At 35.8% G+C, this 18,714-nt stretch overlaps 2 protein-coding genes across 2 annotated transcripts in view; one reads left to right on the top strand and one right to left on the bottom strand.

The window, feature by feature from the left end:
* zmynd12 (zinc finger, MYND-type containing 12) overlaps positions 1-9,448 on the top strand; it is a 28,133-nt gene extending 18,685 nt beyond the window's left edge. The window contains exon 8 of the mRNA XM_030138096.1: positions 9,319-9,448. Coding sequence (XP_029993956.1) covers positions 9,319-9,441 — 123 coding nt within the window. The 3' untranslated portion in view covers positions 9,442-9,448. The remainder of the gene's footprint in view (positions 1-9,318) is intronic.
* Positions 9,449-11,335: 1,887 nt separating this feature from the next.
* Positions 11,336-18,714, bottom strand: part of rimkla (ribosomal modification protein rimK-like family member A) — a 45,083-nt gene continuing 37,704 nt past the window's right edge. The window contains exon 5 of the mRNA XM_030138677.1: positions 11,336-14,959. Coding sequence (XP_029994537.1) covers positions 14,439-14,959 — 521 coding nt within the window. The 3' untranslated portion in view covers positions 11,336-14,438. The remainder of the gene's footprint in view (positions 14,960-18,714) is intronic.

The following is an 18,714-nucleotide window of genomic DNA, read 5'->3' as shown; positions in this document are numbered from 1 at the left end:
ACCGAAACAACCAACGAATCAACGCTATGTATCCACACACTGTATCACTCACTGAATAAAGTATAAAGATTGTTTACACACATCTGTATGATGGTATCATCAAGTTTTCATCTTCAAAATAAAACTCAGGGCAGCTTATTTTGACGGTTGGTTAAAATACACTGTGTTATATAATCTTCATGTGCTACATCAGCTGATAGTTTACATTATAGCTCTGTTAGCTTAGCTCTGTTTTTAGACAGAAAACAGCCACAGTAAAACCATTAATCACCTCTGTTTTCTGTACGATTTGTGTTGTCAGTAGCTGAACTAAAGATCTGTTTGGAATCCAACAACAAGGTCAGAACTATCACAGTTTAATCTGAACCACGGATCAACAAACAGGAACTTAGCAAAGAAAACTGCATCCCATAATAACTTTCTACCTCCATAAGTCTCATAATAAAACTCATCTGTGTAGAAGAAACGCTGACATTTCACCATCAAACTCAATTCTTTTCATTTATATCTGTGTCCAGTGGAGAAAATGGAAACAGTGCTTCTAGCTTTTATCACTTTGTCGCTTTCTTTGACTCTAAGGCTACTTTCAGACTGCAGGTAAATGTGGCCCAAATCCGATTTTTTTGCCTATGTGACCTGTGTCCGATCTGTTAAATCCAGTTTGAACAGCACAAATCCAATTTTTTCAAATCCGACCCAGGCCACTTTCATATGTGGTCCTAAATCCAATACGTATCTGATATTTTACAATGCAACTTCAGTCTGAATGGCCAGGTCGTATTTATCCGACCTTTATGTCATTGAAATGCGACAAACTTCACAATTCTGCGTCCCAGCAGGAGGAGTGGCGGGAAAACCATGTTTGCTTCCGTAAACACAGTGCATGCCTGCATGGTCACGTATTACATCAGGACCTCTTTTGTGCATGTGGGTCACTTCAGGGTCACATTCAGTTCATACTCAAAACTGATAGAAGTGGGATTTAATATGTACTGTAATATGAACGAGCATACAAAAAAATCGGATTTCACCAAAAAGTCCGAATTGTGCATTAAGACCTGCTGTCTGAACAGAGCCTAAAAGTTGTTTCTTAGTGGTTCTCATCCCATCTGGTCACTTTCTGAGGCCCCGTGGTGTCAGTTTTCCTCGGAGTGACTCACTGCTCCCTCTAGTGGTCACATAATTCCCCTGGCCCGTCACTGAAAATAGATTCAGTTCATATCTTTTAATCCTAATCATTGGCATCTTTGGCAGAACTTCAGAGCTCTTTATTCTAAACACCATGATGATACTTTAACGGAGCGATATTTTGCTTTTTTTAACTGGAATTATGCATTTTAAATCATTTCCTGTGGTCTACATAAACTGTAAATGCTCTGCTTGGGTCTGAATTCTTCATTAATTCAACTCCACAGGTCCATCTTCAACCCTATTTCTGAGTAACGACACCAGAAAGGTGGTTTTGAGCGCTGGCCCTTTAAATGCACATGAGCCACTTCACACCCCACCCCCTCCAGGTTGTTGACCGTGCTGCTCTGTCCCGTTCAACCTCTTGTGTTCGTTAATACAACCAACAACGGAACATTTTAGGTAATCGGCTCAAAGTTTGGACATATTTTCAGTTTTTACTACAACCGCTGCTGCTGGTAAACAATTATGTGGTACTCGGAGAAATGTTCCTCAGAAGTCTTGACCTTATATGTGCAAATGTCGTAACTAGTTATAGACGTAACCAATTAAAAACATCAATATTTACTTAAAGTTTAATGGGGGATTTTTCTTCCTCAGTGAGATTTAGTTATAAAACTTTACAAATTAAGCAGGAATTAAAACAGGTTGTAGAAATCCACTCGATTTTTGCCAAAAATGAATAAAAAGATAACTTTGCAGCACCTGGAGGGTTCAAATTCAAACTTTATGAACTATTAGGGTCCAAATACACAAATAAATGAACCAAAGACTAATAAAAGTGGGTTTCGTAAAATATGACCCTTTAACCCTTTATAGGTCACTCATAGAAATACTCTGAAATGCAAAATTCCATCCTTAATGTGTTATTGGAGGATATAATAAGACTCTATTACTTTTGTGAAATTTTGCAAATTTAGCAAAATATGACCCCTTTAAGCTTATCTTTGAATATTTACACGTAGAGATGTTGCATATAGCTTGTTTAGATGCTCCTTTTTTCATGTTTATGTTATTACCAGGGCTCAAAATAGGATTTAGAAGGGGGGGGGGGGCTAAGGATCAGCTGACCAACTTGAAAGAACTCCCAAACTAATGTGTACTTTCCTGCAACCCTAAGTAAAATGAGTTGATTTATGTGTTTTATTTGCTTTTTATTTGATGTCATTCCATCATTTGATTTTTATGACCTACTTGTTTTGTTGCTCGTGTGACTCATTTGATGTCGGGGGCTCATAAAAGCGTAAGATCAGTGTTATATTATTACAGTAACCTCTTTAGAAGTGGTATTTATGAGCAGATTTCCAGCTGAGGCAGGGAGGCCACAGCGGCAATTGTGAACGCATCAGTACGGCCGACTGAATAATGAAGGATGTAAATTCTGTGGCTCTTACGCAGGATGTGGAAAATTATTGGACAAGCTGTCGGGTCTAAGCTCAAGTGTCCTAACAAACCTAAACAAACAGAGCAGACACAAATAGACACAAACGCATGAATCAGTTCCGTGCAATTTTCCCCTGGAATATTACAGCAGAAATGTATTGTGGGTAAATGGGAATGACATTCACACAGTCAGAAGATACAGCAGTTTTATATCAGACTTGAAACCAGTAGTGACAAAATGATTACGTTAACTGACACTAAATCCACTTTGCCACAGCAGTTTTATATCAGACTTGAAACCAGTAGTGACAAAATGATTATGTTAACTGACACTAAATCCACTTTGCCGTAATAAAAAGGATCTAAGGTGATGTTGGTGTTCAAGAAGAGAAGGACTTAAATACGTACATTCTTTCATCTAGCTTTTACTTGTAAAGACTGTCGCCATTAATACCTGAAAAAACAAAAGTAATTAAAAAAAACTGAATAAAAATATAAAAGAAAACTAGTCAATTAAATAAATTAAACATAAAAAATAACTAAGATAATTACTCAGATTTCTCAGGTTGCTGGTTGTAAGTCTTTCGCTAATTTTTCAGTTTTATTCTGTACTAAGTTCATTATTCTTACCACAGTCATTTCCTGCGTTTTCTCTGGGATTTTGCTCAAACGAAAACTAGCAGCGACAAAATAATAATGTTAACTGACACCAAATCTACATTGTTGTAATAAAAAGGATCTAAGGTGATGTTGGTGTTCAAGATGAAAAGGACTTGAATACGTACATTCTTTCATGTAGCTTCTACTGGTAAAGACTGTCCTCATTAATACTTGAAAAACCAAAAGTAATCCAAAGAAATTTAATGAAATATAAATGAAAACTAGTCAATTAGATAAATTAAACATAAAAGATAACTAACATAAAATAAACATAGTAAACTAAAAAATTAACTTTATTTTACTGTTCTATTTTACGGTTTATGCAGCTGTTCTTGTCTTCATCGATTCAGTTGTTGCTCTATATTTTTATGATTCTTAGTGATTCTATTGTTTTATTTAATTTTATTGTTTTATTTAAGTCTTTCTCAAATTTTTCGTTTTTATCTTTACTAAGTTCTCTGTTCTTATCACAGTCATTTCCTGCATTTTCTCTGGTATTTTAATGACCAAAAAATGTGTTAAATGAAAATATTTGTCCTGTGAAGTTATCACATAATAAGGAAGAATCAGTTTATAAACTATATGGACAGAAGTATTGGGACACAACATGTCTAAAGCTGTAAGATGTCCCGTCCATGCTGATTTGAGATCAAAACATCAATATTTCCTTAAAATTTAATGATAGATTTTTCTTCCTCAGTGAGATGTGAAGAAAGTAGGTGGTTAGTTGTGGTAGAAAATTATTATTTACAGTCAGAGCATGAAAAATATTATAGAAATTTAGAGAACATTTACAATGTTTCAAAACATTTAAAATCATAGTCAGGGATAAAAAAACAAAATCAATGTTGAGAGAAAAATAACAATTTAAACCAAACTAACCAACGCAATGATATTTATCTCAATATAAACTATATTATGACATTATTTTGTCATTATTGTTTTGTATCCCACACCCCTGTTAGAAAAGAAACACCTGAATTCAACATGTCCCAATACTTTTGTCCGTATAGTGTAGCTACGGTTAAACTCTGTCACTTCTGATAAATTTCTAATACACGTGGGTTTAGCAAAATATGACCCCTTTGAAGTTTAATGGGAGATTTTTCTTCCTCAGTGAGATGGTTAGTTGTGGTAGAAAATTATTATTTACAGTCAGAGCAGGAAAAATATCAAAGAAATTTGGAGGTAGAACATTTAAAATCATAGTCATCGATTGAAAAAAAAAAAATCAATGTTGAGATAAATTAAGGAAAAACCATCTCTGAGGCATTTTGAAAGCAAAGATAACAATTTAAACCTAACTTGTCAATGCAATGATGTTTATTCCAATATAAAACTCTATTATGACATTTGTCATTATTGTTTTGTTAGAAAAGAAACACCTGAATTCAACGTGTCCCATTACTTTTGTTCATATAGTGTCTATTCATCTCCTTCAGAGTCAACTGAGGTCTGTTTATTTTCACTTCAACTGCTTGACTCTACAAATTAACTAAGTGTTGCACAGTTTTGATCAGAAACCCGACCGTAGCAACAAACAAACCAACATTTTTGACAAGAACGAACATGAAAACCTAAACAGCGAGCATCTCCGTTGTGTGCTTGCGGTCCGCAGACAGGTTAGTGTCGACTCAGCTGGAGTGTCCCTGGATGTGGATGAACTCACGCACCCGTCTGCTGACTGGATGATTCTTGGCAGCAGCATTAGTCAGTGTACCTCGGCGAAGGAAAGATTTGCTTACACTGCTTCTCAGCCGCAAGTCTGAGTTCAGTCTAAATGTCTCCGTCTTATATGCAACAAACTACGAAAGGAAAAACTAGGGCGTGGAGTCGTAATAAAGGCTTTTCCTTCTTTTATGGCAGTGCATGAGGGCAATTTTGGTTTACGTTAAACCCCGGCCAGTTTTTTGCCATGTTATGTTTGTTTGTTGTGGTTTGTCTTTTTTTTTTTTTTTTTTTTTTTGCACTATAGCAGTCGTTTAAAAAGAGATCAGGTTGAGTTGGGAGTTTGAAATGCACTATATGGACAAAAGTATTGGGACACGTTGCATTCAGGGGTTTCTTTTCTAACAGTGGTCTGGGATACAAAGCAATGATGAGAAATGTCATAATATAGTTTTATATTGAGATAAATACCATTGCATTGGTCGGTTTAGTTTAAAGGAGTGATATTTTGCTTTTTTTAAATGGAATTACTAATTTTTAAACATTTCCCTGTGGTCTACATAAACTGTAAATGCTCTGCTCGGGTCTGAATTCTTCATTAATTCAACTCCACAGGTCCATCTTCAACCCTATTTCTGAGTAATGACACCAGAAAGGTGGTTTTGAGCGCTGGCCCTTTAAATGCACATGACTCCACCCCCTCGAGGTTATTGGCTGTGCTTTCTGTCCCATTCAGCCACTTGTGTTTGTAAATACAACCAACAACTGAACATTTTAGGTCACAGGTGTCAAACATGCGGCCCGGGTGCCAAATCTGGCACGCCAAAGGGTCCAGTACGGCCCTTGGGAGGAATTTGTGAAATGCAAAAATTACACTAAGATATGAACAATCTTTTTATTTCAGGTTCCACATTTAAAACTAATTCAATCTCCAGTGGGCAGGACCAGTAAAATACTCTCATAATAACATAGAAATACTCACAACTCCAAATTTTTCTCTTTGTAAATGTAACTATTTTCATGTATATACACTAAAGCAAAGTAGAATTTTGCAAAAAATTTGAAAAACCTGAACAAATATGAACAACCTGAAACTTCTTAAGTGAAGTAAGTTCAATTTTAACAATATTCTGGCCGACATCAAATGTTTTGCGTATTTGTGGATCCACTGTATCTACAAGTTATAATGTACATGTGTAAGTGATAAACTGAGGCAGAATATTGTTAAAATTACACTTATTTTTTCAGTTTGTTCATGTTATTCACATTGTTTGAAAGGATAGTTTGTAGATGTAAACCTTTTCCTAATGTAAATTTACTTTTTTCACTCTAAAACATAGAGAAAAGTTTGGAGTTGACATTATTTTTTATGCTACTATGTTATTATTTTACTGGTTCGGCCCACTGCAGATCAAATATAGTTGAATGTGGCCCCTGAACTAAAATGAGTTTGACACCCCTGTTTTAGGCTCGAAGTTTGGACATATTTTCAGTTTTTACTACAAATGCTGCTGCTGACAAACAATTATGTTCTACTCGGAGAAATGTTTGTCGGAAGTCTTGACCTTATATGTGCAAATGTCATGACGTAACTAGTTATAGACGTAACAAATTAAGAAGGAATTAAAACAGGTTGTAGAAATCCACTCGATTTTTGCCAAAAATGAATATAAAGATAGCTTTGCAGCACCTGGAGGGTTCAAATTCAAACTGTATGAACTATTAGGGTCCAATTACACAAATAAATGAACCAAAGACTAAGAAAAGTGGGTTTAGCAAAATATGACCCCTTTAAATCGTTATCTTTGCTTTCAAAATGCCTCAGAGGTGGTTTTTACTTAATTTCTCTCAGCATTGATTTTGACTATTATTTTAAATGTTCTACCTCTACCTTGTACCAGGAAATGATGATATTTATAAACTACATGGACAAAAAAATTGGGACACATTATGTCTACATATGAAATATAAACATTTTTGAGATATGAACATCGGTATTTCCTTAAAGTTTATTGGGAGATTTTTCTTCCTCAGTGAGATGTGAAGAAAGTAGACGGTTAGTTGTGGTAGAAAATTATTATTTATAGTCAGAGCATGAAAAACATTATAGAAATTTAGAGCGCGTTTAGAGCATTCAAAACATTTAAAATCATAGTCATGGTTAAAAAAACAAAATAAATGTTGAGAGAAAAATAACAATTTAAACCAAACTAAGCAATCTAATGATATTTATCCCAATATAAAACTATATTATGACATTATTTTGTCATTATTGTTTTGTATCCCACACCCCTGTTAGAAAAGAAACACTTGATTTCAACGTGTCCCAATACTTTTGTCCATATCGTGCAGCTGCGGTTAAACTCTGTCACTTCTTCTGATTCATAGTCACGCCTGTTATTGGATGAAATGAGTCGCCACTCACCAGAGCAGAACTGTATTTGTTAGTGAAAGAACTGTGAGTTGATACACGTCAACACTAAACTAACAGAGACAGGCAGTTGTTTACAAATGCTGTTGTTGCTGAACACATTCCGTGAAAACCACTACAAGCCTCAGTGAATTCCTCAGCTTAGCGTACATCTGTTCAAATATGCGCAGTCTGTCAGCAGTATCACATGTTTCTACACTATATGGACAAAAGTATTGGGACACGTTGAATTCAGGTGTTTCTTTTCTAACAGGGGTCTGGGATACGAAACAATAATGACTAATGTTATGATATTGGTTTATATTGTGATAAATGTTGTTGCATTGCATTGGTTAGTTTGGTTTAAATTGTTATCTTTGTTACCAAAATGCCTCAGATATGGTTTTTACTCAGTTTCTCTCAACATTGACTTTTTTATTCTTTCCATGACTGATTTTAAATGTTCTACCTCTGAATTTCTGCAATGTTTTTCATGATCTGACTGTAAATAATTGTCTACCACAACTAACCATCTACTTTCTTCACATCTCACTAAGGAAGAAAAATCCTCCATTAAAATTTAAAGGGGTCATATTTAACTAAACCCACTTTTAATAAATAATATAAATAGCTTTATTTGTATAGCACCTTTAAAAACAAAGTTTACAAAGTGCTTTGACAAAGGGCACAACAGCAGGATACAAGAAGCAAATAAAAGCACTAAAACAGAAGCAACACAATAAGAGAAATATGTACAACAAATGCAAAAAGCATGACATTTGGAATAAATTAAGTGAATCGGAGTAAAGAGGGCAGGGATAACGTAACATGATGTTGTGAAATCAATGCAAAAAATTGTATTAGTCTTTGGTTCATTTATTTGTGTATTTGGACCCTAATAGTTCATAAAGTTTGAATTTGAACCCTCCAGATGCTGCAAAGCTATCTATATATTCATTTTGGCAAAAATTGAGTGGATTTCTACAACCTGTTTTAATTCCTGCTTGATTTCTTACGTTTATAAGTAGTTACATCACATTTGCACATATAAGGTCAAGACTTCTGACGAACATTTCTCCGAGTAAGACATTTATTTATTTCGAACATGCAAAAAAAAGAAAAAAAGAAAAAAAACCAAAACAAAATAAAAACAAAATAAAACATTCAAATGGACAGAATCTATCTCCAAGCACATACAAGTCTGAATTTTGCATGGTCGAAAAGGAGAAGGAAGAAGTATGAACTTATTTAAGAGGAAGTATGAACTTATTTAATCCTAAATAAGTTCATACTTCTTCCTACTCCTTTTCGACCTTTAAGACATAATTGTTTATCAGCAGCAGTGGTTGTGGTAAAAGCTGAATGTATGTTCTAACTTGGAGAGGATTACCTAAAATGTTCAGTTGTTGGCTAATGTTTTAAAATGCATAATTCCATTTAAAAAAGCAGAATGTCACTCCTTTAAGGAAATATCAATGTTTTTATCTCAAATCAGCATGAACAGGACATCTTACAGCCGTAGCCATGATGTGTCCCAATACTTTTGTCCATATAGTTCATAAACATCACTATTTCCTTGTAGAAGGTAGAGGTAGAACATTTAAAATCATAATCATGGATGGAAAAAATAAAATCATTGTTGAGAGAAATTAAGTAAAAACCATCTCTGAGGCATTTTGGAAACAAAGATAATTTAAACCAAACAAACCAATGCAATGACATTTATGACAATATAAAACTATACTCTGACATTTGAAATTATTGTTTTGTATCCCAGACCCCTGTAGAAACAAACCCCTGAATTCAACATGTCCACATACTTTTGTCCACATAGTGTACCATTGCAGGTTCGTAGCATACAGACATTGCGTGTGACCAATCAGATCAGGTTGATGTGACCGGGGCAGCCCAGTTTTTCAGCCTGTATTATATAAGTCAGCTTTACTTCCCCCCTGAGAGTCTAACAGCTGCAACTGCTGCGCTTGTTTCCGTTTGTGTTTCTGTGCCAGACGCTGGAATTTGGCAACACAGCCCTGCAGGCCAGCCAGCTGATACCAAACCTGGACCTGACGGGGCCCATTCAGGGCCTGCTGCAGCTGGTCCAGGCAGACCCCGACCCTGGTCCGGACTAGTCCTCGTGCCAGTTACTGTAATTACCCCCGATTTGACTCTCTTCACCTCTGACAGAACATATTACAGTGCAACAAATACAGTAAAATGACTAAAACAGTTGGACTATTTGAAGTAATTGGCATCTGTATTTACAGTATTTTATGTATTTTCAAGTTGGTTTGCATGTTAAAAATTGTTACGAAACCGTCTCACAGATCTTGATAAAAATCAACATATCCTTTTAAGACCCGGCAATGCATTTATGTCCTCTGTAGGGGATGAGAGTGTCACAGTTTTACTTAAAAAAAAAAAAAAAAAAAAAAAAAAAGAAAGAAATTCAATGCTGTCTAATGCAAGGGACAGTCCATAAAAAAATTTAAAAAAGTATCTGAAAAAAACTGTTGCATTATGCTGTTTCCAATCAAGACATGTAAAGTAAAAAAGCCCAAACTTTCACTTTTGTTTTTATCATTTCATGGAACCAATGAAATGATTTAAATGTTAATCTTCTGTGTACAGTAAATTACAAATCTATATTAACCCATAAAGACCCAGTGCTACTTTTATGCCAGTTCCCAAATGAATTTTTCGCTTTATTTTAACTTTTCTCAAGTGATTTATCACCGTTTATTCTAATATTATGCTCTGTATTTGTGCTTTTTTTGTGATAATCATGTATTTTCCTGTATTTAACTGAATGATAATGTAAATGTTCACAAAAGCTCACAGTAAAGTTGAGGGTTGTTATATCAAAAACAGAGAAAACTGAAAACAAAATGACTTTATCAGCAAAATCTCTCATTAACTGAGCATGAACCAAGTGTCTCCATCCAACTCCATGGGTTTTCCTGGTGAATCAGTGTTGTGGAAGATGACGGTGTTTCCATGGTAACTGCGGAGCCTCTGAACGTCCAAATGGGTCATATCTGATGACCATGAAAAGATGGAAAAACTGCATTTTACACCAATTCTTTACATGTATTGATAGGATTAGTGGATCAACAGGTATGAAGCAGTTTAGATCAGTAGATGGTTTGTGTCACTGGTGGCTTTTTGGGTCTTTATGAGTTAAAGAGTCAGAGTAGTAGAAGAAAATACTTTAAAAAATACTGATAAACTTCATAAATTACACATTCTCTTGTAAATGTGTTTTAAAAAAAAAAAGTCAAGACACATTGTCCTTGATTTTGAATAATGACTCATTTTATTTTAATCTAAAAAAAAGAGGGATATATATTTACACCATTTTGCACATTTGTGAATTACAAATTTTTGGGATCCATTTCTTAACACTGTCAAAAGAATGAGTAGAGTAATGGTCAGGGCATTTGCCTTTTTTTTTTTTTTTTTGTCTTGTTTCGTACCTGTGTAGCAGTCCAGAACCTCTTACCACCTGCAAAGGTTCAACGTCTAAACTTGAAGCGCTAATATTGCATCTCTGTCCTGCAAATCACGGTGTAAAGTACTGTAAACCTTCAAGCAAACCCCAGGTTCATCACTGTAAATGTGTTTTATATATACAATTCTTAAACATCATTTATTCTTTATATCAAAACAAAGGATCAATATCTAACTACCAGTATTATTAGTACTGAATTATACAACAAAACGTTTCATTTTGGCATTTAGGTTCATTTCTCATGTGTCGACAGGCAGTGTGATATGGATTTCCGTATATTCCCTTTTTAATATTTAAGCCAAATATACATTAGCAGCAGTTTGGATTAAACAGTAACCTTGTGCTCTGTTTTACTGTTTAACAATGACCATGCCATAGGTGTCTCGGACCACTTCATGACTAACAGATGTAGTTTTCCTTCGTTTGTTGTGTCACTAACAGGCCTCTGCTGGCAGCTCCTATGAGTTATATCCATATTTCATAAGAGCACATCTGAACAAGGATGTCGAGCTTTAGTGTTTGTTTTGTTTTTTAAGCTCCCAAAGAAAATCAAACAGTATTTTGGAACATCCGACAAACCCTGTTGGATGTGCTCTGCACGCATGTGGATACGTTACTACTACAGAATTAAACAAAAGGGGATGAGAGAGAGAGAGAGAGAGAGAAATGTCTATGGCTGGTTTTTAATGTTTGAAAGGATATGTGATCTCTGGTTTACAGTTATGTACACAATGTGAAATGACACAGGCTTCATTACAAAAACGATGACTTCATAACATCGGGAACAACAACAGGCGGAGATTAGTGACCGGTAGAAACGTTTTTTTTGGGATGTGGTTTGTTGATCTTCAGGCCCACCTTGTGTATCAGGACAGCGGACGTCGGGTCGGGTCGGGGGTGGGGGGTGGGGTTTCACAGTTTGTTTGTCGGATACTTTCATCATATACTGTATATACACTGGACAACATCACAGTAGTGTAAATGGTGTTATTTTCTCAGTGGAGCCACTGTGATCACTTGACAGCAGACGTAAAAACAAAACAAAAAAAAACAAAACAAAAAAAAGAAATCAAAAAAAAAAAAGAAAAAGCTGCCTTTCCTGTTGTCTGGTGGGTTGAGATTTGGCACCCTCAAGCAGGCGAGATTCCAGATCGTTAATAAATTCGGCCCACAAAAAAGGAAATATCAAGCTTCACAGCCGTTTCACTTTATTGAGACAATATTAGTGCACACAAACCACTTTTTTTTTTCTTTTTAAAAATACCATAAATTAGGAAAAAAAAAAAAAAACAAGGAACAATATAAAACAAGCAAGGAAAAAAAGTGCATGTTAACCATGGTATACACCACATCTTCTTATACTGTAGTTTACAACCTTTTTTTCATTGTTGTTTATGCATCTTTTTGTCTGCCTGTTGGTATGTGTTCTGTTTTTCGACATGTTTCGAGTGTGGATGGATATGTCATGCGTTTGGGGTGAGATCCAGGCTGCTTCCCTGAGTTATGTTCAACTCAACTATTTGACAAATTTTTTTTTTTTGCGTCAACAGAAAGGGTTACAAGCCTACGCGCACAGACATTACTATGATAAGTGGGACAGTTGAGGGGTTATTTTTGTGCTTTTTTTTTATAAGACCTGTAAATGATAAGTGTTGAATGGCATTTACCAGCAAAGGGATACAGGAGGTACGGAAGAGGAACTAAACCGAGAAATGAGGCCACTGAAATCCCTGGATCTTTTTTTTTTCTCCTTTCTTTACTAAAGAAAGAAAAAGTAACATTCTATTCATAGAGACTGCAAAAATATATTTTCCATTTGTTGTATTTGTACAGCATGCCAACATAGTTTGTAGGTTAGGATACTTTTTTGTTATCAAAAAAACAAGGAGAAAACAATAAAAGTAAAAATCTACAAATCATGACTGAGAAATCACATCTAACCAAATCCAGAAATGTTAGCACCAAATTTCACTTTCAACCTTTTAATATCATTGTTCTGTAAAAACAATAGCGTATTAAAAAGTCAATGTTGGCAGTTACGTAGCCATTCCAGTTTCATCAGCTGGATATACTAATATTTACTGAAGCTAAATCGCTAAATATTTACAAAAGAGCTAGAAAATTAAAAAATAATAATACACAACTACCTTTTTTTTTTTAGTTCCAAGACATAAAGGGAAGGAACACCTGGTGAATGGGGGCCTGGAAACCACAGTGATATGTTTGCGTATCTATGTCTTCCTATGGCAGTGAAAGTCACTGTGAGGTATATTTTGCTCGCAGGTGTAGACCTTTCGAACGCGGTGTCGTGTTTCCTAAATATGTCATCTGAGCGAGAAAACAAAATGCATCTGTTCTTCATAAAGTGCAAGATATTGAATGAGTTTTTTAAAAAGCAGCAACCTGCCGCTGCCGCTGGTAAGGCTGATCAGTTCGGATATGAAGGAATGTAAAACCGAAAACTGAGTGACGATGCTCTTTTTTTTTCTGTTTTTCTTTTTTTTTTTTTTAAAGCCGGGGATGTGGTTTTTTTTGTTATTTTTATTCCACCTTGCACAAGTCGGACCGCTTAGTTGGGAGTAAACGGGAGAGTTCATTTATGGTGTCGTCTGCAAAGGTTTAAAAAAAAAAAAAAAAAAAAAAGAAAAAACTAAAGAAAAAAAAAACGCATTCTTACACAACATCAGCTGCTTTTTTTTTTTTTTTTTTTGCGATAAACGTAGCAGTTCCAGCTCCTATTCTCATTTTAACTTTAAGATGCTTTATTCATTAAACTGAGGGTGGTATGTTGAACCCATCCTCTCTATTTCAGTACATTTAAGTGTACTTAAATGTACACTTACCTATGGAGCTCCATCCCATAGGTATCTGGGATAGGCTCCAGCACCCCCGCGACCCTCTGGAGGACAAGGCGAGGTGAATGAATGAATGTTTAAGTCGCTTCAGGATGGGTCTGATCCTATAACACTTCTCTGCTACATTGGTACCGTCAGTTTAATGTGCCTTGTCGTCATATTCCTTTCCCAGGAGCTAAACAATTGAAAAAAAAAAAAATTAAAATAATAATAATAATGATTAGGAAAAAACACTTCATTTCGCCTCCACTCCACCAAACCCGACTACAGTCTCAGCAGGAAACCCTTTGATATGAAAACAGATTCTCTTTTAAATAATATTAGCTTATTGTGAGGGTGAAAACTTGGCAGGGAATCCCACAACCAATCCAAAAGATATATTGCATCGATTATTTGTAAACCTTCACCTTTGTAAATTCTGCAGAATCGAGGCATGGAGAGGCCAATCTGTAAATATGAGGTGAGATTAAACCCACTCCTGGCACCGTGCTGCGGTGGAGGCCAAGTGTGGACGTGGGGTTGGTTGGCAGTTTGAGAGCAGAGGTGCAAAGAGAGGAGAGTCAGGGGAGCAGCCTCAGATCTTTGTTTTTCAAGACTTACTTCATGTTCGATGTGTTTTTTGGTCGGTGTGTTCTGGTTTTTTTTCTGCTCGTTTTGCATTAAAGTTGTATCTCGATATGTGTTTTTATAGGAATGTCTGATCCTGTGTGTGTTTTTAATGTGTAACTGTAGTGTTTTGCATGCGCACGAAGCCGCTTCATTCTCACTCAGTCAATAACTTGATCTCGTTGGCGAGGAGGGTGTTGAAGTTGTACGCCGGATCGGGGAGGTCGGGGAGATCCGGCAGGGCGGGGGCCGAGGCCTGGCGGGGCGAGGGCTGGGGGGGCTCGGCCAGCTCGGGGTCGCTCTCGCTGGAGGTGGAGCCCACGCTCATGTTGCACACGGCTTCGGGCAGGGATCCCCCGCCTGGCGGCACGGGGCACACCTCGGGCTCGCTGCTGGTCTCGCTGGTGCTCGACACGACCGACAGCAGCGACATCTTGCGGGTGAGGCGGCTCGGCAGCATCGACAACGCGTAGTCGGCCACGATGCCCGCCACATCCATGCCGCAGGCCTGGTCGAAGGCGATGAAGCCCACGTTGGCGTTGGCTTCGCACACCACGAAGGAGCCGTCGTTGAGCTGCAGGAGGTCGATGCCGCACACGTCCATGCCCAGGATGTTGGACACCTCCGTGGCCAGCTGCTTACCCTGCTCGCTCAGTGGACACATCATCCCCACGCCGCCTAATGGTCCGACACGAAAACAGAAAAGGACGGTCAGGTCAAAACACAATCCAGTTCAGTGAGAATTATATGATATTCAATAGAGTAAATAATAGGCAAGAGTTAAAAACATTCAAAGTACATTTCTAAAAACATTTACAGTTTAGATATGAACGCTATTAATTTAAAAAAAAAAATTACTTGCTTTGTATGGGTTGTCCTTATATGCATATCTTTTTGCATTATTTAGTGTTCATAGATATACATACTGTCTCTATTCATGTTTTATGTCTTTATTTTATTCTACTTTAGCCCTAATATTACTTTGTCATTTCTTTTTATAAAATTTATATTCTATTTTCTTATTTTACTTTTTTTTTTTTTAATTTTCGATTTGCTCTATTCTTACTTTCTTATTGTTTTTTTTAAATTATACATATTGTTACACTGACTGGAGTAGCTCTCACAATCACACAATGACTATAAAGGCTATTCTATTCTATTCTATTCTATTCTGATTCATAATCATTTAAGTTCAGGGGCCTTATTCAGAACAATTTGACCTCAAACAGGTTGGACCAATAAAATAATAAGGTAATAGCTTATAAATAATGACTACTCCAAATTTTTCTTTGTTTTAGTGCAAAAAAACAACAAAAAAACATTAAATTATGAAAGTATTTACATTAATAAACTATCCTTAAAATGTGAATAACCTGAACAAATGAGCAAACTGAACTGTCTAATGAAAATTAAGTGTAATTTTAACAATATTATGCTTGTTACCAAATGTTGGTGTAATGCTCATGTATATATAATAAGTTGAGCCATAGTGTTGTTAAAATTGCACTTCTTTGTCTCGAGAAACTTCATTTTTTCCAGGTTATTCCCATCCTTTTTGTTTGGATAGTTGTAAATGTAAACATTTTCATAATTTAATGTTAGTTTTTTTGCACTAAACAAAGAAACATTTGGAGTTGTCATTATTTATAATGTATTATGCGATTATTAAACTAGTCTAGCCCACTTGTGATCTAACTGGGCTAAGCATGACCCCTGAAGGAAAAAGAGTTTGACATCCCTGGTCTATGGACAACATGTTAAATGTTTGATAATTACTGTTTTTCATTTCTGAAATATTTAGGTTTAAGAATAACATCTGATTTATGATCTCCTTCTTACTTGAAGAACTTAGTCTTCCACTCGGGTTTATTGTGTTCATTGTATCCCAACGTGTGCAAACAGCATCTTTTCCATTTGGCCACATCACGGAGGACTTTTATTTTTTTATGTTTCCATCTTATCTATTGCATTTTCTGTTTATTTGTGTTAACAACTCTTTTGAATATTAGACCGTTCATCACAAGGGCTTTGCTCATTGTCTGAACCCTTTTGTTTTATTGTAAAAAAAAAAAGAAGAAAAAATGCATGATAATCCCTTTTCTCCTTTCAACTGAGGCTGTAAATCCAGATTTTAAAGAATACCAGTGTTTCAGTCTAGTCCAATAAATCAAATACGATCTAAAGAACGATTTCCTGTTTTCAGAATCCAGTTAGTCGATACAAGTGTCAACCCGATGTGTTACATAAAAGCAGAATAATCTGATGGGTGATGTCCTAAATATGTCACAGCGTATTACAGCCTCAGCTGAAAACCTGCTTACACTCTGACATTGAAAATCAGAATCATCAGCTGCAACGCTGTGTCAGTTATGCCTCTTGATTTTGGCACCGTTTCAGAGTACACATACAGATAAACAAGATGCCGTGGCGGTTAAATATTTGTGGATGGAGTGGGGAGTTTTAATCCCCGGAACCTGCTGGCTGACTCAGTCTGATAACAATCAGAGTAACTTTACTTTTCAGACAATAATACGGTAATGGATGGTAGTTAAACATGTGTAAAGACAGAAGCCGTGCGATACCATTAGGATGCCTGTTACATGGATTTTTCTACTGTTTTATTAATATTGTGGATTATTTGTTATATTTTCCATCTTTTCTAGATTTTTTTTTTAAATCAGGGCAGATGAAAATTAGCCCTGTGTGCAAACTCTTCATTACACAGGGTTTCTGCAGGTATCAGCAAATCTAATTTAATGCTTTTTAATGCCACTTTAAACAAATTTAATGCCCATGTCCAACTGCAGATACAGTGTTATATATAGTTTTATGACAGTTTACTGTCGACAGGCTTTAACCAGGTTCTGAATAGTTCCTCCTCCAATCACTTCTGCTGAAACTTGCATTTATCCATTTTTCCAACACTTGCTAATACTCCCTCCACTCACAGCACGTTGCATTCCAAGCATCCGATGTTGTGACTTCATGTATCGGCCATAAACAACAGCCAATTGAAGGGTTCCGCCTGTCAATCATCACACTATACTTCTAATCAAAATTATTAAATGTTTATATAATCAAAATAAATCATGAATAACAATGTTTGTTTTTTTTCCCATCAAGTGTATTTAATTTTTTAATGCCTCTGGACATCCAATTTAATGCTTTTTCATGCCATTTAAGGCCTTACACTTCACAAAATCTATTTAATGACTTAAATGCTTTTTAATGACCCGCAGAAACCTGTGATTAACCGTCCCTGTCAAATAAAGCAATAAATAGAAATACATTTACAGCACTGTGCAAAAGTCTTTTGCAGGGTTTACATGATCATAAATATTAACTTCTCATTCTCTTTTCTTTGCACACAATAAGAGAATACAGGAAATATGTGCACGGACTTAAAATACACACAAAAACTGAACTAAATATGTTGTAAAGGTTCAAGTCAGTATTTAGTGTGACTTCTGACCCCATGACAAGAAGCAGCACAAACAATTAGAAACAGACATGTGTTGAATGAAACCTAGTGTTAAACATCAGAAAATTAATGCCATAAATCTCATATTATCTGAACAAAAGGGTTAAAGACATGTTAAATACAAAGGGAAGTCACACTAAATATGACCACTTTGGTTTATAGAAGCTGTTTTTAAACTGAAATGTGTGTTCTTCCTGCTGTACAACGTTAAAATACAGATTGGATATAAATACAGAGACAAATGCATATGTGTGGTCATTAGAACTTCACTAAACCAACAAACATAATGTTGGACTAGGACTTCTGCACAGTACTATATATAATCTACTTCCCGTATGTTAAAAGTAGCCATGTTAAAATAGACACTGGTGGCATTCAGGGTCTTCACCTAAGTAAAAGTACTACTATTACACTGTGACTGTACTCCATGTTAAGCTCCAAAGTAGTATTATCAACAAAAAAGTAGATAACATGATTTTACAGCTGTAGATATTTTGTAGATGTGTAATATTCAATAAAAATCCAGTCCTGTGAGGACAATATATATGTCTGAAAAGTTGGCTTTTCATGAGCTGAGAAACACCAGGCCTGTTTTTAGCTTTGTGACAGTGATTTCCCACAAATCCAAGACAATTTAGCTTACGAATGAGGATATTTAATCCTTTAGTTTGTCACAAGCATTCAAAATGTAGAGATATATAGACTTCGTTGTGCAAGAAGGGGATGAAAAATTGTAATCTGGAAACTAAAAGAGCTGTCAAACAAGTCAAAATCAAAGTAAAAAGGACAATATGCTGAGATTTAGTGAAGTAGAAGTATAAAGATGTATAAAATGTCTTTGTTTTGTGCTTAAATATAGTACTTGAGTGAATGTATTTAGATTCCACCAGTGAAGTGTTGTTGGAAACTGTAGCTCAGGGGTGTCAAACTCATCTTAGTTCAGGGGCCACAT

The sequence above is a fragment of the Sphaeramia orbicularis genome, chromosome 7, assembly GCF_902148855.1.
Source record: "Sphaeramia orbicularis chromosome 7, fSphaOr1.1, whole genome shotgun sequence".
In the NCBI taxonomy this organism is placed as follows: Eukaryota; Metazoa; Chordata; class Actinopteri; order Kurtiformes; family Apogonidae; genus Sphaeramia; species Sphaeramia orbicularis.
The sequence above is the reverse complement of the archived record's forward strand: the minus strand, read 5'-3'. Positions and strand labels throughout refer to the sequence as shown.